The sequence below is a fragment of the Heliangelus exortis genome, chromosome 8 (genome assembly GCF_036169615.1).
Source record: "Heliangelus exortis chromosome 8, bHelExo1.hap1, whole genome shotgun sequence".
NCBI classification, from domain to species: Eukaryota; Metazoa; Chordata; class Aves; order Apodiformes; family Trochilidae; genus Heliangelus; species Heliangelus exortis.
This window is the reverse complement of record NC_092429.1, coordinates 14,921,857-14,942,490: the sequence shown is the minus strand read 5'-3', so window position 1 is coordinate 14,942,490 and position 20,634 is coordinate 14,921,857. Positions and strand designations below refer to the sequence as shown.

Here is a 20,634-nt window from a genome sequence, read left to right as displayed (position 1 = left end):
ATAATCTGGCACAAGGCCAGCCAATGTGAATATATGTACTAGAGGGGAAAAATTCTCATCTCTTCTCAGGGACTGAGTTGAAGATTTCAGTTCACAAATATTTTTAACTTTCAGGGAGCCACAGGGAAGAAAGGAGCAACAGGTCAGGCAGGCAAACCTGGAATTCCCGTAAGTAATAACATTTTTCGGTCTATCTTAAGGTTTTAAACTAAGAAAATAAAAATTAATAGAAACAAAATGAAGTCATGCCATTGGTACCTGAAAGCCTTATGCACACTTTAAAGAATCTTTGTATTATCCAGGAAGTGTAAAGGAACACGGAACTATAGTCAGCTCAGCACAAAGAAGTGAAGTGTGCTTAATGTAGCTTTCCTTTCCACATGTAAAATTACTTAATTAGATCATTTTTTCATGTGGCTTGTTGACCACATGCAAGTTATCACATTATATTGGACAGATCCCTTGAGGTTTAATTTTCTCTCTTGCTTGCCCTGAGCTGAAGCTGTTAATTATCTCTCTTCGGTTACTCTAGAGAAGCTGCCGTGCATCCCTTAATCCTTGGGGGAGGAGAAAGTGTAGGAAGCAGTAGGAGTTCTGTAAACATAACCAAGAACAAAATACATGAAGCTATTTTTGTCCTCTAGTAAATAATGGCACACAAGCACATACTCTAAAGAACTTTTACTACTTTACATCAAAAAGTCAGTAACCAGAGAAATGCAGCTGCTTCACAGAGCTTGTACCTACTGGGCAGAGTACAAGAGCCTTTTGAAGGCAAGGGGAGTGTTTGTCTTGTGTAAATAGTTGGCTCTTCCCACTGGAGGGACTACACGGAGCAGACAAAGGAAAAAAGGGAAAGGAAAAATACAGAAAAGTGAGGAGAAGACAGGAAAACTGGAGCTTGAGGAAGTCTCAAAGCATATACCAAGTGCAAGATAATCCAGCAACCAGAAGTTAGAAATAAGATTAGGATGGAATGCTTCTTATATTCTATATGGCTGTTGTTAACTATACTTTTCAAATTAGATATTTTGTAGTTATATGTCACTTTTCTGAGAAATGCATTCATACACAGAGAACTGTAAAACTCGAGCCTATTAGGATAGTGTGTGTCAGCCTAAATTGAAATAATTGTGAAGAAAAAAAAATAAATCACTGTTCATCTGGTGGATGTGACACAAGATTTTCCATGCAATTATAGCAACATTTAGTACAAACTTGTCTAATTAGAAGTTTGTATATTTGATATGTAAAAATTCGAACAGCATGGCTTTGCAAATGTACAATGCAAAGTGTCTGGTAAAATGAAGGCTGAAAAGACTTATGGTTGTTTTTCTGAACAGGGTTAAATAGATTACTTTGCTAGGTTTCCTTGCTTCAGTTTGGGAATCAACACTCAGCCATTCTCCAGGCCTGGCATGCAGAGGGGTGAGCCCCATGTTTTTAGCTGTAATTCTCAGAGCCCCCAACACAGCACATGTAAGGTTAAGCCAGTAGCATTTTAAACAAAACATCCTAACTCCCCTCTGAGTGTTCATCCGTGTCACTGCCTCTGTTATGTCACCACCACCATGGCTTGGCTTCACAAATGAAGATTTAAGAGGGGCTCTACCCACACTTGCTGCAAGCACACTGATGGCTGAAAAGTCTCCAGTGACCAAAGTCCTGAGCCACCTGCATGCAGGGTTGGGGCTGTGGCTTCCAGTGCACCTTTCCCCTGATGTGTGGTCCCTCTCCTGTTGCTGCAGGGCTGTACAGGTGTGGGTTCACCCTTTGAGCCTGTGCTGTGGGTTTTTTAGGTGAGGTGCAGTGTGCACGGGACTGGCCTCACCCTTTACTCCTAAGGTTCATCTGCCAGGGCCCAGCAAGATTGGACGGTGACAGGGAAGTCCTCAGGATTTAGGTTTAGTTAGAGTTTTCTTCTCTTAGATGGATGGCCTTACAGGGCTAAATGAGCTCCATCTGCCCAGGTTTGGAGTTAGTTGTCCTTCTCCTAGGCTGGTTGCCTGAAGGCTGCTGAGCCCATCCTGCCCATGGACACATTTGTCTGACCCTGCCGTTGTGACCTGTCTGGCATGGGAGACCCTACTGGAAGCATTTGCCCCTGCCAGCATTGCTCCCAACCTCACAAGGGCAAAAAATCCCACCGCCCATGTCAAGGGGGTGCCTGTGGAGGGACTCTGTTATGTAGGGGTTAAGAAACATGGTGACTGAAATCTAGTTCTGTGATGGTGAAGATGGAGAGGCAACTGCTATATTTGTTTCAAGGGAAGACCAGGGCCACCAGGGCAGACAGGAGCAGTCGGGTACCCTGGACCAGAAGGGACTCCTGGGAATGCTGGCAAGCCTGGCCTGGCAGGGAAGCCTGGCCCTAAGGTAAGCTGCTTTCCATGTTGCCCCTCGTCGTGCCATTTTGCATAACAGATTTTCTAAGGTCAAGGTATTCAAGCAGAAGGTTTTCTCAGCTCCTTGAGCATCTTGAAAATTAGATTCTTTGTTTTCTTTCTATTTTGCTCCTAATGCTCTGACCAGGATGTAAAGTTTGTGTAAGGGAAGTGTGATGTGAGAAGAATGATTTCATGAGCATACTTTAGTAGTATGTAGTTTAGTAACTACAGCAAAGTGAAAATGCTTTCTGAATGAAAGAGGCTTCACAGTTGTGTCCCTGAAAATGAGCCACAGACCTCAACTGAGGCTGCTTCCTCTCAGGACCCAAGATAATCCTCACCTTGGGATTAAGGATTATTTTATCCTTAATATGTATTTTCCTTATTGTCTTTGAATTGTCTGGAGACCTCAGTACAAGGACATAGAGCTCCTTGAGCATGTCCAGAGGAGAGCTACAGGAGTGCTCAGAGGGCAGGAGCAGCTCCCCATTAAGCCAGGCTGAGGAAGTTGGGGTTTTTCAGCCTGGAGAAGAGGAGGCTCCAACAGCAACTCTCCAATGTCTGAAAGGGGCACACATTAAAGCTGGAGAAGGGCTTTTTGCATGGGTGTGTAGTGAGAGGACAAAGGGACAATGGTTTAAAACCTGAAGAGGTGAGATTTGGGTTAGACATTAGGAGAAAATTCTTTCCTTTGAGTGTTGTGATAGGCTGGAACAGGCTGCCCAGGGAAGTTGTGACTGCCCCATCCCTGGAAGTGTTCAAGGCCGGGCTGGATGGGGTTTTGAGCAACCTGGTCTAGTGGGAGGTGTCCCTGCCCATGGCAGGGGGGTTAGAATTGGGTGATCTTTGAGGTTCCTTCCAACCCAAACCATGCTATGAGTATGAATTAGCACCTTAGCAATTGTGAAGCTTTGCCCAAAAGCGGTGAAAAAGAATATGAGGTATCTAAGGTAGCTGGGAAAATTATTGGAAACAATTTTTTCTGTCTGTCTGTGCTTTGCTGTGGGCCAAAGGTTGCGACCAACTGCTTCTGGGTGCAGTGACACAGCTTTTTATTTACACACTTCAGACAGGAGGGAACAAATTCCTTTAGTGGTTCTCAGTGTTGAAAGTCTGAGCACTTTGATTTCAGTTATGATATTTGTCAGTAGTTCTATTTATATGGACAAGTAATTGTTATAAAAGGAAGCCAAGTTAGGTATGGTGTTAGGAATCAATCAAGGTGTCTCTATTACATGTATAAATTTGCCTGTCCGGTTGAACGAAGAGAAAATTAAGCAAGTCACCCGTAGAGGGCAGATGTGCCCCATTCCAGCCTCTCCAGCCTCAGAGAATGTCCTCTTTCAAGTACCTTAAATTCTTTTTGGAGTTGGATTTAGGAGCCTCACTCCAAAGAATTGTTATGTTTTTGCCTTTCCACTCAAAATGTCATCTTCTGTATTAAAAAAATATTCCATTACTCCATATTAACAATCATATTAACATTATATAGTAGCATGACAATTTTTAATAAGGAGAGGCTTTTAACCTATATCTGCCGTGATGAATAAAAAGAGCACAACTTTTGCTGTGTAAATGTATCAGTCCATCCAGGCTATAAGCCACAGTACCCTATTGAAAAGATCTGAAAATAACATTTAATATAAAAATTCTGTTTCCTTTAACCCTTTTATTTCTGTGAATTCTTAATGAAAAGTCATATGAAATAAGAAAGATTATATATATATATATATGTATGTATGTATATATTTCTACTAAAAAAGATTACAGAAAGTTTCTTTTGGGTGGTAGCAAAATTCTATTTTGTAGTTTTTAACACCAAAATTGGCTTAGCTCCATGTAATCAGTAACATTTTTTCATTAAAAATAGTTGCTTTTGTTTATCATCTGATGTTCTCATACATTTTCATAACAAATGTTCTGATCTTTCTTAATATGGTAAAGGTATTGTGTATTAATACCTACAGAGTGTACCCAGTCACTAATATTATTGAAATGTATGGTATTTATAAACAAACATGTTAAATTTTGAATGTTTCTGTGGGTTGGATGGTAGTCTCATTTTGTCTCTTGATAACTGAGTTTCTTCTTTAAAAAACTAATACTATGAATCTCAACTATACTTTCAGCTCACATGTGATGAATGAATTTAGTACCTTGTTTTCACCAGAGGAGCTCCTAATTGTAAACTCAGAATCCTCAGACACTCACCCAAGAACCATCTCAAGAAGTCATCTCCTGTAGCTAGTGGAGATTAGTGCTCTCTTCTCAGAGTTAGAAAAGAATATAATAGGGATCATCTCTAGAGGCTATTAATCTGAAGATGTAGATTTTCAAGTTTGAGAGAAATTTTAGGTCTCATATAAGCTATTCATATAAGCTCATATAAGCTGTATGATTCCTTGGGAGGTAAAAGCAGTCACTGGTGTGCCCACGAGAGCTTCCATATGCACTTGAATGCACAATTACTGCGGGCAGAAGTTTGCCTACAATCCAACTGGGCAACTGTTCCTATCTGGGAGGATGCTAACTGGGAAGATGTAATTCATAATCCAAAAGAGGCTTGTCTTGAATGTTCAAGGTCTTGGCAGGTGATTCCGAATGACACAAATGACATCATGGTGTTATTTAGGGTAGGACAGAGCAGTGTTTAAGATAAGCAGTGAACTGAACAACTGCAGTGGGCTGTGGCATGATTAGCATTTGCTTTGCTGACAGTCACTGGCTTGTTAAGCAAAAAAAAAACTTGACTGCACAGGTAGCATTGTTGGTAAGTGTGATGGGGGTTTGGTTTAGGAGTATTAGCAGAAATCCAGATGATACTGCTGACCTTTGTCTTTTTGATGTACTACTAATGTGTGTCTATATGTGGAGAAAGTACAAAGTATAAAGTGGCTTTAACTGATGTAATGTTATATGCCTGCTTTAGCATACAATGAAAAAACATGTTTGGTTCTTCTGCTTTTAATCAATTCTTTTCAATTTAAGGGTAATAAAGGAAACTCAGGCTTACCAGGTCTGTCAGGATATCCTGGAGCTCGAGGTCCCAAGGGATTGACAGGAATGCCAGGGCCTATGGGAGCACCTGGACTAAAGGTATACACATGGGATTTTGTTGTTTAAATATAGTGTTACTGATATTGCTTTGTCTTCATACTTCCAGCAATAACTGAAGCATGGATCTTCATTAATCATATGAGTAATTGACATAAAAACTTATTTGAAAGTTGTGCTAACCTCATTTCTGTTAACTGTAATTATTAGCAGTGAAGTATGGTAATTTCAAGCCTGAGTCCCAAGGCTGGGTGCTAACAATCATATCTGGGATTCATTTATCACAGGACTTAAACTGATCTTGTTCAGCCATATCAGAAAGAAAGAAATGTGGGAATGCTCAGTTTTCCAGGCAGTTCCAGATGCTTGACATCAGCATATCCTCACCTTCTACTGATAATATGAATTAGATTAATTTTGGTGGTAAAAGAACCAAAGATTGGAAATATTGCAGATAATTTTCTCCATTTGGAATAGGATTTTTTTATCTAAAATAAAGTTTTGCATTGCTCTGAGATTGTATTGGTAATCTTTTTTTAAAAACTCAAGTTACTTGAACACTGAGGGAGAGAAATACTGCCTGTCCTTGTTATCCTTTCATTGAGATATTTTAGTGTAAACTGTACTCACTGTTTGTAATGTTTATTGCCAGGGCTCCCAGTCTGGCTCTCACTACTTTGTCTAGACAAGGAACCATAGGAGGCAGTTGCTGCTCAGAAGTGCTTGCAATCTGAAAAAGAGAAAGAAGAGACAAAGGGAGGCAAAACAGTCACCACATTGTGCAAAATAAACATTAACAGTGCACATACTGAGTCAGACCAAAAGGCTGTCTTTGTTAGAGCAGAAAGGAACACCTACAAAATAAAGTAAGCACAAAGCAGGCATGAAAGCTGTATATTGCCAGCCTTAATTGCAGCTCAGTCAGTACCTTTCTGAGCTAGAGATGGTTTCTATGTATTTGACAGTCCTCAGAGGTTTTTTCTTGAATGAACTTGCTGAGTTTCCATTTGAATCAATGTAAACATTTCATCTAACAGCAAGGAGTTCCACAGCTATCCTATGCCTTCCTCAGAGGATTACTTTTTAAATTTACTTCTAACCTGCCCATTCTGTATTTCATATTGTTCAATTGAGTTATTGCAGTAGGAAATACTATACTGGAAATGATTCAATATAAATGTTTTTAGCATGTTCCAGAGTCAAGAAAGAGTTAAGTCACATTTGCATTTCAGTGAAAGTACAATTATTAAAAACATTCCCGATGGGAATAAAAATAGAGTTGATTTATTTCTTAAAGAGAAAGCATGTTCCACTTCTGCAAGGAAACCAAGCTTTACATTTTTAAGTGTCACAACTGTAATAAATTCTACATTATCTTCTTATTCACAGGGTGAGAAAGGGCTTCTAGGTCACCCAGGAAAGCGAGGTAAAAGAGGCCTTCCAGGATCACAGGGTGACCAAGGACCAGCAGGAGATTCTGGACTGAAAGGACAGGCTGTATGTACCCACAGTTGGTGATGCAAAACAAATAGTCCAAGAGCCACCTGTGTGAAATAGAAATAAGAATGCCTGCTCCTGTTACAGGGAGAAGATGGAGATCAAGGTTTGATGGGATTTCAAGGATTCCCAGGTCCAAAAGTATGTGCTCATTCTTTTATGTTGGATCTTAAGCTATTTTCAGTGTAAGAACATTAGGAAAGCAGAGAATTAATCAGCTTTAACAACAGTTTGTTCAAAATCTCCCTGAACTATTGGAACACTGTAAGCAGAAGTATGTACTCCATGATATATGTTCTGGATCAGTGCACTTGATATTTTCACTGTTACTGCTCTTAGAAGTTATCTTATTTCCACTGATTATGAGAGACTGAAACAAGTGGATAGCTAATGTTCCAGTCTGACTGAACTGTTCCTTTGTATTTTCAGGGTCCTGCAGGGGACATTGGCTTAATTGGAATTCTGGGCCCAAAAGGTCCAACAGGCCAAGCTGTAAGTGTTTCACCCCATGAAAGAGATGGTCAGGATGGCTTGCAAGTGGTACATGTTCTTAATTTAGGGAATCATCTTTTTTTCTTATTAACAAGGCTGAAACCTTCTAGCCAAAACTTTATCTGTAAGACTACAGCTCCACTAGAAGCCCTTTGCCTGTACTGTCACACTGCTCTGGTTGCAGCATGGGCACAGGAAAAAAAAAAAAAAAAAAAAAAAAAGGCAAGCTCTATTGGCAAATGTGGCTCTCCTACTATAATTTTGCCATACAAGTATTCTTATCACTCTCATCTGTCTCTGTTGGTTTTGAACATTCTCCTTCTTCTTACTGGCATCAGTGCTGGTTGTATAACTCTGTCCTACAGCAACACAAACCAGACTTAAACTTTCCCTGCAGTAAGACAGAGTCTTACTCTACTCAGGCATTATCTATTAACATGTAGTCCTTTTTTAGTATTATTTTTTCATCTATAAGGTTACTAACTTGCATTAGCTCATTCTTTGTGACACCTTCTTCATAACATTCTGCTTTGCTATTCACCAAAAATGTGAAAGCATCTTTAGTATTTTGTAATACTGTGGAGTGTACATCCAGCTTACAGCATCAAGTGAAAAAGGAAGAGAAAAGTAGCAGCATGGAAAGCCCTACTACAAAACATTTTTTTCTTAATGTCATCACAGAACTGAATTAGTTCAGTTATCCAAATGCAGAGGAGCAGCTTTAGGGTCTGTTCTAATAACTGCTTTCTTCTTCTAAACGTTCTAAACAAGATAAACACTGGAAATTACCAGCTCTCTAAGTGAAATGGAACAGGAAAGTAATAGTTTAGCAGTACTTTCTGGCAGCCTTAGTACTTTGGGGCAGTAATGTACCTCAAGATATAGCTGATTGTAGCTCAATAAATACACAGTCTCTGGTAATCAGAGTACTTAAATTTCCAGTGGTTTTAGTGCATCAACTTTCACATATAAGAATGTGGGGGACCTTTCCAAGCATAGTTATCACTAATCATTAAAATAACTACCTTCCTAATTTTGTAGCAATCTGCACTCGATATTCAGAAGGAGAATATCACCATGATCTTGTGGATATTTGCCAGGGCTCTGTGCTGAGTGACTGTGAACTAGGACACACCATGAAAGTTTTCCTCATTTTGAAAACACTGTGATCTAATAAATTTTTTGCTTCTTTACAGGGATACATTGGCCCTGTTGGTCAAGAAGGCGTAACAGGCCCAGCTGGCAGGCCTGTAAGTTTCCCTTCTCTTTTGCATAATTTGGTTATTTTACTTAACCTTAATTTTAATAACCTATTTTGCAAGTAGACAGCTTCTCATTTTTCCATTTTCAAATAGCTGCTAGCCACATCATCTTGGGATTTTACCACACTGGTGAGCTAGCATATGTGACTCCAACATCTCTGGTACAAGCAAGAAAAACACGGTGACAAAAATGTCATTGGAATGGCTTCTGTCTCCGTAGGGTATCCAGAGGGCATGTCTACAGGGGCAGTGTGCAAGTCAAGGTAGAAAGCAGCACACAGTAACCAACACCTGGATATTCTGTCTCAGCCTTAGTCTGAGACATACCTAGAGAGTATCCACACTTGGGTTCAGTTTTATTTTTTACATGTTGACTGTGCTGAAGTGTCTCGAGCACTCCTCCAGACATGCTAGGAGTGCCCACAAGGCCTCATTGGGGTGTTCCAGGTGCTGGTGAGGTCCCTGTTACAATTCTTCTTCGTCTTTTTGACGACATTCAAGAATTCCCATGCCCCCTGCAGTGGGGTGGGGAGCTCTGCCCTATTCCTTGTTTCCTTCCCTTGTTGCTCACCCTGTGCCAGAGAGAGAGCAGTGTTCTGCGAGGGCACCCCTGGATCATGTCTGCAGACTACCCAGCTATGTAAGGTATTTTTAGAAGCTATTTGTACCACCCAAGTTCCTCGGTTCCCAAACCAGGACCACTAATCAACAAGACTTGATGTGAATGAGAATGTTGAAAATTTGAGATGAGTCATTAAAATGACAGGAATATATAATAAAAATAATAAATACAAACACAAGGGAAAAAGGAAGGAGAAGTTAAATTTTCCTTCTGTAATTAGACAATTCTTTCCACCTGTTGGGGAAAAAGTACTTAAAACCTTGCTGCCCACTTTTCAGTCCCACTAAGGAGAAAAACTTCAAAGATGCATATATTTGTATGAAGTCTTTTAATAACCTTCATATTAATTGTAGTGACGTGCCATTGAAGTTGAGAGCATCTATGAATCTATGATGAAATGAGAACTAATGGGGTAATAAGTGCAGATACATAACCAGTGGATTTCCTCAGTGACAAAAAGTACCAGGTTTCCCCTCAGCTCTTAAGATAGTGAAGCATTTGTCTATTACAGTAGATCAAACTGTAGACAGTACAGCTGGTTCACAGGGAGAATACTGATGGTTAAAATTATTTTTTAAAAAAGCATATTTGTAATCTGAGGAAAAGTCAGTTTTCCACCTAGAGGAACTACAGTGTGTTTTCAAATAATTTATTTTTCTAGTAGTACAGAAAAAGGAAAGGCCCCAGAGTTGTAAATACTTTCACAGATGAGACTGGACTTTTCACGTAAGCTGAATAGATGTTGTGGATATTAACTTGCTTATTTCAGTCCTAGGAGGCTAGAAAGCATACTGGATTTAACCAGCTTTCTTTCTTACAGGGACCGAGAGGTGAAAAGGGCACAAGGGGTAAAATGGTAAGATAAAAACTTCTGTGGTTTTGGGTTTTGGCTGTGTAAAAAGTGTTCCTGTGTTACCCTGAATGTACTCTTGCATGCTCTGAATGCTGGACAGTTGTGTTGTGTACCTGGAGAGTGCTTGCCCAGGAAGCTGGTGGCATGAGTCAAAATTCTGACCTTTTCTTATTCTAGTTGACTCATGTAGGTATTTCCAGTGAGTGTGTGTGCTGTGAGGCTGTGTGACCCTGATCATGTAGGAGTAAAAAACTTCAAATCTGTCCCAGTTCAGATCTAAAAGAAAAATCCTTTATTGTCAAAGCTTCAGTGCCTCACGGCACTGCATATGTGTGTTCAGGTGTCTGTGTCAGAAGTTTGGGGGAAGCCTGGAGCTGAGCATGGGTGTCCATGCAGCCTGTGCCAGCTGTAGTGGCATTAGACAGAACTGACAGGTTATGAAGTTGCTCTCTCTCGTCATTCAGTAAGAATCTTATGTTAGGTTTTGCACATAATTAAATGTTGGATTTTATTTTTTTAAACTGTTGTTAGAACTAAAAAGCCAGTGTCATGGTGACAGCAATTATAAATACAGGAATACCTATGACACTATTTTATATGACAGGTTTATAATGAATTACTTTTCCAGTAACTGAACAATGTTATCTTGTTCCTGTTGCTCTTTCCCTGTCTTGATCCCACTTCACTTAAAACCACTTAATTCCTCTTAACTTTCTGTATTTTGCTTTTGGCAGCCCCTGTGTGCAATTCCAAGCTACCTGCCTTATAAAACTTTTTGAAAAGTAAATTAGAAATGTTAAAAATTGCTTAAAGAATTAAGGCTTGGAACTAAGCTTACTATATGTGTCTTGGGGATTTTTCCTCTGATTCAAATTCTCTTGAGGCAATTTCAAACTTAGAGTAAAAGGAAAACTAGGTTCTTAACTCGTGCTGCTATTAACCATATTAGCTGTCTTTCTTCTAGTTCATAAAAATTACTATGACAGCATAGAGCTAAAAATGTTAACACTTAAAATTAATAATAAAAAACATCCAAGACAGCGAACAAGAAACACCCATTTCAATTACTGGTACTGGTGTTTATTCCTGAATAAATTCTTAAATTCATCAAGGACTCTTCATCTCCCATCTTCAGAAGCAGGTTTAATTTTCAATCATACCCAGTGGCAATAATTTATTTTATGTAGCCAAGAAAAGGATTTATTTCCAACTATTTTAAGGTTCAAAGGAGAGAAAATTATTTTCATCAAACTGTGTATTCACAGCTTGAATTTCTACCTTTAAAATTGATATTGGCATTCTTCCTAGAATCACAGAAACTTCTAACTTTTTTGTGAAACCCCAAGTTTTGGTCACAGTTTTCAGTCTGTCAAGGAGGCAGTGTTCTTTACTACAAAAAAAAAAAATATCCTTTTATCCCCTGAAAAACATGGAATGTAAAATCATATCTCCTTGTTAAAGTCAGTGGTGAACAAAAGTTCAGGTCCCTTAGGGTATTTTTTGAGAAAAATTGATAAAGTCAGAAACTGGTTTGTCAAAATTTTCTTCAGTGCTATTTTTGAACTCAAAATATTGTTCTCACTGTGATTGAAACATATAGAAAAACACAGAATATCTTTTGGAATTTTGTTTCAGAATTCTGACATTTCTGAAAGTGTATTTTGATTTTAATTTTTTGTTTGTTTGTTTTTATTTCATGACATATCTCATAATGAATTACAATGTAGAGTCACAAGATAATCCAGAATGTAAGGGATCTCAAGACATTTCTGGACCAATCTCCTGTTTAAAATAAGATCAGCTCTGAGATCAGACCGTGTTGTTCATGGCTTTATTCAGCCAGGTCTTGAAAACTTCCAGGGGTGGAGACTGGATTATCTCCTTGGGCAATTTGTCCCAGTGCATAACTATCCTCAAGGTACAAAAAGACAGAAGATACAGCACCAGGTACTGTAGTGTGCATCAGGCTGTTACCCTGCAGGATGTTATCAGCCTTTGCCCATTCTGAGAGATATGGTGACATAACATCAAAATCTCAGAAGTGGTCAGAGAAGGATTAACATTATTAATTTTTGTTAAAGATACTTTGTTCCTTGGAAAAATTTCATGGAAAATATGGAAGTCCTTGGGACTGCTTGTTTTCAGAATTAAGCATGTGTATCATTGCCTGCAAAATCAAGGACTGGTGGTAGAAAAAGACTGAGGTTTGGCCTTTGAACTTCTGTACTAGCGATCAAATTAGGTGCTTAAAGAAGTACAGAGCACCCTAAAGCTAACTCTTCTAACCTCTTCTTTTGTTATTATGAACTGGAATTACACTTTTTCACTTAAGCTCAGATGTGATCAAAGGGTAAATTAAGTAGGTTTGCAAAGGTAATCCTGTACATTCAAGTAAAACATTTAGCAATTAAATTAATACATGACAAGTGTAATTTAACCTTATTTTGCTGCTCTACAACAGAAGGAAACAACATTTATAACATCTTTACAGAATTTTCAACATACTCTGTGTAATCTTGTTATATTTTAAAGATTTTTAAAGGTAAGCAATACAGCCTTGTGAAGTTTTAGTGAATTTAAGAAATGTAATATCCCCAAAAGTAGTTTACTGTAGTTAACAAATAGCATTCAGTATTTACCTTTTTTTTTTTTCACCTGTTTTTTTATTGACAAGGAGACGGTCAATCCATATTCCTCTTTTGCAAAATAGCTTCAGTTCCTTGGAACAGTGCAGGTGTTATTTTTTAAATATTCAGTTCCATCTCAGAAACCACTATAAATTTGAACTGTTCTCATCTCAAGACTTTTGGAGTCTTAAAATTGTTACACATGCCAGGAACATAGAATATGAACTGTAGCATTCAGTCATCTGAAAAATCCACTGGAATGTCTAAATCTCAACATGCAGAACAAGGACATCCATTCATCAGAGAGCAGTGGTTACCTAGGGAACAGCTGTTCAAGACTTTGTGCCCTGCCTTGACTTAGGATTTGCATAATCAAGTCCTGACCAAGATAAACAGCTATGTCCTTACACTGTCAAATTCATTTATTGGGTTTCCTTTTCACACTTTCTCTTTCATTTTGCACTAAGCATACTTCACCAAGCATGATCATACAGTTCAGTAACAAATTCACATGGGATTGGAGGTACCCTGCAGCAGTCTCACAGCACCTGTGTTGCTGCCTCTGATTAATTAAATGTGGAGGTCACCCTGCTCAGCTGGCACGTGACAGTGAAGCTCTGTGAAACCCACTCGATTTGTAGCTGAGGCACTACCCCAAAATAGTGGGTGCCACTATTGAAAGTTGGACACAGTGATTTTAGAGGTCTTTTCCAACTGTGACAATTCTGTGATCTCTGCAAACTCATCTCTCATCAGATTTTTAATAATGAATAAAACAATAATACTTGATGCCTGTTTAATAGGAGCAGGACTTCAAGGAAAATTTCAAGCTTGACAATCATCAAACTTGGAAGAATAAAAGGAACGTAGATACTTGCCACAGAACCCACAGGGTTCTCTCTATTACTCTATATGCTAAAATGGCTTATTGTTTTATTTCCATTTTCCAACATCAATCACTAATGTCTTTTTAAATTTCAGTTAATATGTACCTAAGAGTCCTTTATATAAGTACATCTGGATGAAACACAAATAAATAGATCTGAATGCATCTGTTGAAAAGATGGCAATATTTACAGTCCCTAGAACTTACATCATGAACATCTTCTAGGTTAAGTATCAGAATACCACCTCCTTGAACACCCAGAAATCGTTTCAATTTTGATTCTCCCCTGTTCTCCAAAGAACACATGTAAAACGTGGGTCTCAGTCTCCAATGTCAATTCCTCAGCATAGCCTTGATCTGGTGCTAGGAATTCTATGTGACTTTTCACACCCTTCATACTCCATCACCTGGGCCCCTCTGGCATGGCCAGGGCAGGTGATGTGCAGGCACACTTAACTTGTGCAGTTCTGGAGGTCTCCCTAATCCCTGACAAATGCGTTCCCCAGGAGCTTTCATGTGCTCTACCTTACAAGTATGTCTAGAGATAATAAGAAATGAAGCAGCAATTCTGCTAAAAATTCATATATTTTGGCCCTCAATTATTTAAGTACTAAATCACTTCTACCTGCTTTGAGATTATTTTTTTTTTTTTTTTTACTACATTATCAAATGTAAGATTGAATCTGGCCTTTCTTTAACTGTTTCACAGCTGCCCTTGCCCTTGGCAGCCCGAAACACAGCAGGAGCTCAGCAGTTGTAGCATGTGGTGACACTCACACAGATCTCACTGTGAAATCTCACAGCAGGAATACTTTTTATTACTATATTAAGTGATTTCCAACTTAATACCGCTTTGACTGGATCAATTTTTCAGTATTTGTCAGCGTGACCACGTCAGACAAGATTATTTCTCTTCTGGCAGAGGCTTAGTACTGTGTGACTGTACTGCTGTAGGAGGACTTTTGCTGGAACAGCTTATTGTGCTCAAATAATTGGTACAAAAAGCTCTTGATGAAGAGTGTTCTGTTTGAATTAAGTCATTTATGTTAAAAGGTTTTCTTATACATGGTGCATGACCTATGCTTTCATTCCTTCTTTTCTGCTTGCATTAGGGCACTGCCACCTATTCTTTTCCTTGTCTTTGTTCTTGCTATTGTTTATCTTACAGCAGCTCCTAGAGGCTTTGAGTGTGTCAGGGTTTAATGCTGGCCTGGCAATTAAACCGAATGACAGATGCTCTCTATTAATCCCCCTCCCCTCCCAGATAAAGGGAGGAGAGAGAATAAGGGAGAGAGACCTATGGGTTGGAAACTAAGCTACACAACTTTAATGGAACAGTAATGATAAATAGGAAAAATTACTAAATATATACAAATATACAGGAAAATTGATATCACGTCCCCCCACTCCCTCTCCCCCAATAACTCTCATGTCACCACAGAGGCCACAGGGAAGCCCTGAGAAAGTCCAGGCTGGACTCCTGGGATCAGGAGCTGGAGGCAGGAACACAGATTCAGGCTGGTATGGATCAGGACCACAGGCAGAGGGATGGATGGAATCCTCCCAGGATGCCAAAGCAAACAGGGGCAGACAAAGAAGGGGAAGCAGGAAGGGGTTTGACCTTCGTGATCCCTCAGATTTATACTGAGTATGACATGTAGGGGATGGAATACCCTGGTCAATTCTGGCATCTATCCTGTCTGTTCCTCCCCAAAGGAGGGTTTCAGGTGTGACCTCTTTACTCCTTTTCTCCTTCTGGAGAGCAAAATGTTCCTCAGAGCTGAGCAGTGGTCTTGGTTCTGCATCCCATTCTCCAGCAGTAACTATAAACATTGAGTGTTATCAGTCCCAGAAGCAGACACTGACTGAGAAACTTGCTGTTAATTTCAGCAAGTGCAGCTACTTACAAGAGACTTAGCTGAAAGCAAAAGTACGAGACAGAAAATTACCTTTATCCTGGCCCAAACCAGGATAGAATGTATAAAGACTGAAGGAGAGAATCTAACAGAAACCCAGCTATCACTGTGTATTAATAATCGTTGCATCTTAACATGGATACTTGCTCAAAGAAAGGATAGTTCAGGTGGAGTTAATGTTTTGAGGAAGGGTTCCTGTACAAATCTAATGTAAACCTAAAACTTGGATTTAAGACTAAGTGCATTGTATGCACTCTATGCTAGGGGAAAGCAGCTGTTCCTTCTCCTCTTTGCCGCTGCTTCATCCTACACAATGAAATAATGCCACTTCTGTGAGGAAACAAGGCCATCATTTCTTGAATATGAAGGAAGCTTGCAATATCACTGTTAATGATGTGCATAATATGTTCTGGCTGCAAACTGACAGTGCCAATAAATGGATCTAATAAATGCCTGGCCAATACTCATGGAGTAAAGCAGATAGCTTTTTATAACTATACATAACATTATTTACAATGCTTTCATGATCATTCATCCCTTGTAGTATTAGTATTGGTAGCATACATGGAAACCTGGCACAAAGTATAGCACATTATATATTAATAGTTTGTATGACTTCTAATGTTCCCTTAATGTCAAAAGCAATTGGATAAACAAGCAACCAGACAGCCCAGAAATTCTAACAGTAATATTTACATATGAACAGTGTATGGTATTTTAACAACAGTAGCTAATAATCTACAGCTTTGCCAAAACCAGTATCACATCTTCATTGTACGTATTGTGGTATTTTGTGATTTAAAAAATACATAAATATAGATGTAGACATGTTAGTCTGTAACTGGTGCATTTTATCTGCATTTCTTCTAGGGGCCTCAGGGACCTCAGGGCCAGCCAGGACCATCTGTAAGTGCAGAAGAAGCATGCCTGTTTTTTTTTATTGCATTAGAGTATAATTTCTATTGCATTATATAAACATGTGGGGCACCTAATATCTGGCTTCTCCCACTTTCCAGGGACCACCTGGACCACCAGGACCAAGAGTAAGTTCTGTAACAACCCTAAAGCCTACAATGGAGTAATTTTTTTGAAAGTAAAAATAGTAGGATCCTCTTCAAATGCATTGTTCCATCACTGGACATGAAATGCAAATACACTTTTTCTACAGTTTCCATCACTACTAATACACGTTTGAACCTTCCATCTTACACGGTCAGTCCTGTTCTGCCCTGCTGTTCAGCCTTGAGCAGACACTGCTCATGGACATGCTCGTACTTTTGACATGGGTTAACTGTCACACAGTAAGAAGTTTTTTCTCCCATTTTGCATTTGGATACTCTGATAGATAGCAACAGAAAATGTTGTGCTATTTTTGACCCAGATGTTCTCCCTGCATATATATACACTCACATGCAGCATAAAGGTTGTTGGGGAATGGGGCCTGTTAGTACAGTCACTGTGTGTGAAGTGTCCTAAAGCTGTAATACGTGCAACCTGAGAACAAATTAGAAGGTCTAGGTGCTTGCATGGGTAACTTAAGTCTTTAAAGTAAACAAAACTGTTCTCTGGGCATATAATGTCACAGAAAGTGCAGAGAATTAAGATATCCAAGAAATGGGTTTACTCCTTCAGAGGCTTGTTTGTCAGTCTTGGTGTTTGTTCCTGCATTATGAAGCCTACTTGGATTTGTCAGCTGCTGATGACTGATTAATATATTCTTTGTGTGCTTCTTTGTAAACAAATAACACCTTTTCACATTCACCTGGATTTTTTTTCTTAAATATATAAACTAAATGGCTGGAGGAATAAGTTGGGATATTAGTCTTTAACAACTATTGAAGTATCTTTTTTCCAGGTTCCAGGGATATGATCTATAAATTAGTGTGGGGGTACTAATAAAAGTCAAATATGCTTTTTCTGTGTACATGCTTGCATGCTTTGGAAAGGGAGGATCCTATTTTAAAAGTAAGTGTTTACAATTAATTATTATCTAAAATGATAAAATAATGAGACTATTGTGTCTGTTACTACAGTGCTCAAGGAAGTTACCATGTGCATTTTAGAATATTCCTGTTCAACTTTTTTATATTCTAAGTATCTTTTTTTCAGAAACAAGTGGACATCAATGCTGCTGTTCAAGCTTTAATAGAGTCAAATGCTGCACTGCAGATGGAGGTAATTTCAGTGCATTTACATTGTCATATAGAGTAAGCAATATTTATTTTTTTGAGGACAGAACAGGGCTTCTTTACAAAGACTTAATCTAAAGTGAATAAGAGTAATCTCTGCATAATTCCATTAAACATGCTAGAATTTATAGGATACAAACAAAATCAAGTTAAGAAAAAACTTTCTACCTTTTTGCCATGTTTGGCAGTGATGGCAATTTATTGACTACCACAAATAGCAGACTGTATCTCTTCTACCATAGACAGTGATAGTGGCCTTGAGGCCTTGCTCCAAAAAATACTGACGTGTATGAAAGTGCATGGTCCCACTGACTACAAGAAATTTCCTTACATGGGTGAACTTAATACATTTGCATATTGTTAAGGCTAGGAGTAGATTTCACTGTTCAAAATCTGAAACTGATAATTGTACTTTTAAAGTGCACTGATTTTTTTTTTTTTTCACCTGTATCTGCATTTTTGTGACAACATGTCATAATGATGTATTTGCACGGTTTTTGCCTGCCTGTAATTTAACTGCTCTGATAATTTTAATAAAATGCACTGATTTATTTCTTGGAATATGTTATTTTAACCCTGTTTCATGTGGATGATGGCATGAATTATAAAGACTTTGCTTCTGTCTGGCTATTCAATGGCCATTTGGTTTTTACTGCTGTTGTGATACTTCTTTATGGTAACACATTTGCTCATGGCCCTTGGCAGAAATACCAGAATACTGAAGTAACTTTGCTAGATCACAGCACAGAGATATTCAGAACACTGCACTACCTTAGCAATTTACTGCACAGCATCAAGAATCCCCTTGGCACACGGGATAACCCAGCTCGCATCTGCAGGGATTTGCTTAACTGTGAACGTAAAGTGGCAGATGGTGAGTGTCCTCTTTCACTCAAGCTTGAATAAAACTACTCTTTGAAATGTGTTGCTTCCAAATGTTACTTTCTACATCAAAATTCTAATGTGTAGGGTTTTATTATAGTCTGTTGCAGTGTGCCTGTCACAGTTATCCTTATTTAAAATAAATTTTCTGAGTTTTAAAGACTAAAGTGTGTAGCTATCTAGTACTATATAGATATTAGAGACAGATAATTATGTATAAGTGAACAGAAGTCTCCAGAAAACTTGAAACTAAGTCCAGTTTTGTGATTAAAAGTTTTCCAAGTATTTATAGCTAATCTGCAAGGAATTTCGTGAGGATCAGATTATTTAAACCTGCATTGTGAATACTGTGATTTAGTTCAGTTTCTTTGGCTAATAAAGTAATAAGTATCTGTAAGCATCCCTGTTATCAAGTGTTCACATTAACAAGCTATGGAGGAAATGGGAAATGAAGGTAGAGGTTACAGGGAGATCAGTACTCTATGGCATATAAAAGGAAAGATCAATTCTTTATGATTCTAGTACAGGTAAGACCATCCATTATTACAACTATAGTGATAATATATCTAAGATTTGACAAAAAGCATGAATATTATATCAAATTGCTTAGTAACAATTATGTTCTGGTTTTGTTTTCTATTATATACTAATAGGAAGATACTGGATTGACCCAAATATTGGATGTTCTTCGGATGCTATTGAAGTTTTCTGCAACTTCACTGCAGGTGGTCAGACCTGTCTAACTCCCCTGTCTGTGACAAAGGTATGCAGTGTTTCTAGAGAAATGACATCTGTGCTGGAACTCTGAGCAAATTATTTCTTATTTAATAAACTCATGAAAGTATGTTAGATTTCAGGGCTTTTTAAATGTGAGTCTTAGTGGAAGAACATGTTACCTGTTCTGTTACAGAAGTTATGGATTTTCTGGAGACAATATATGTTAGAGTAACTCTCACTTTGTTTACTCTCCTTCCATGCTGATAGAATTCTTCTAGTTTGCTTCATACTTTTCTGTACAAGGCATAAAACAAAACCTGAGTCAGTTCTAAGCTTCATTACTCAAGGCAGCTAAGTGTAGAGATGCTAAGGTCATTGCAATGGGAAGCCAGAAAACTTTGACTACTTTCCAGCACTTAGCTCTTTTAAATACCATTAGGCAGAGACTGGTTTCCTTTATATCATTAGGCCATGCTCCTCTACATGTAGTTCTTAAACCCTTGAGAACAGACATTTTCTGTTTGTGGGGGTTTGCATATACATTGTAGGCATCAAAGAACATAAGAAATACCATAAAGTTCCAATATGCATTCCTACACTTAGAAGATCCTCAACAATGTTGTAAACCTTAGTAAACATTTATATTTAAGTTCTTACAAAAGCTTCTTTTATAGTAATCACTGTAACAGAACTGAACAGCTCTCCTGAAAAATAAAGATGATGCTTTTGGCATTGATCCCAGTGTATGAATATGTATATAGGCTCCCACACCCGAACATCACAAATGTCCCTTTGTGTTGTTGTGGCCATTCAGTGTAGTTCAGCTTTATCTCTAACTGCATTTCTCTTCAAAATTAGCTGGAGTTTGGCGTCGGAAAAGTGCAGATGAACTTCCTTCACTTGCTGAGCTCAGAAGCAACCCATAGCATCACAATTCATTGTCTGAACACACCAACGTGGGGGTTAAATAAAGCAGGTGGCCGCAAAACAGCTGTTACCTTCAAAGGATGGAATGGTCAAATATTTAAAGCAAATACACTATTTGAACCAAAGGTGCTTATGGATGAATGCATGGTAAATACCTTTAGAATTACTAAAACTATAATCAGGTCACTGTTTAGACATTATTAACTTTCTGCAAAAAAATAACACTTGTTTAGATTTACACCCCCTGAAGTTTACCTCTTACATTGTTCTGCAAATGTCTTTATATACCAGCATTTTGAAATTGAATTCAACTTCTACCCAAA

The 20,634-nt window shown here is 38.4% G+C and overlaps 1 protein-coding gene across 9 annotated transcripts in view; it reads left to right on the top strand.

Moving 5' to 3' along the window:
• The window catches only part of COL24A1 (collagen type XXIV alpha 1 chain), a 128,171-nt gene that overhangs the window by 105,185 nt on the left and 2,352 nt on the right, over positions 1-20,634 (top strand). For 4 of the 9 annotated variants that reach the window (XM_071750602.1, XM_071750599.1, XM_071750597.1 and 1 more), the window contains 14 exons: positions 115-168; positions 2,269-2,376; positions 5,376-5,483; positions 6,831-6,938; positions 7,026-7,079; positions 7,368-7,430; positions 8,627-8,680; positions 10,135-10,170; positions 16,467-16,502; positions 16,613-16,639; positions 17,706-17,771; positions 18,491-18,659; positions 19,321-19,430; positions 20,243-20,458. In XM_071750602.1, coding sequence (XP_071606703.1) covers positions 115-168; positions 2,269-2,376; positions 5,376-5,483; positions 6,831-6,938; positions 7,026-7,079; positions 7,368-7,430; positions 8,627-8,680; positions 10,135-10,170; positions 16,467-16,502; positions 16,613-16,639; positions 17,706-17,771; positions 18,491-18,659; positions 19,321-19,430; positions 20,243-20,458 — 1,209 coding nt within the window. Of the gene's footprint in view, positions 1-114; positions 169-2,268; positions 2,377-5,375; positions 5,484-6,830; positions 6,939-7,025; positions 7,080-7,367; positions 7,431-8,626; positions 8,681-9,273; positions 9,338-10,134; positions 10,171-16,466; positions 16,503-16,612; positions 16,640-17,705; positions 17,772-18,490; positions 18,660-19,320; positions 19,431-20,242; positions 20,459-20,634 lie in introns of those variants that run through there. The other 5 variants (XM_071750596.1, XM_071750600.1, XM_071750603.1 and 2 more) reach the window with 5 other exon arrangements.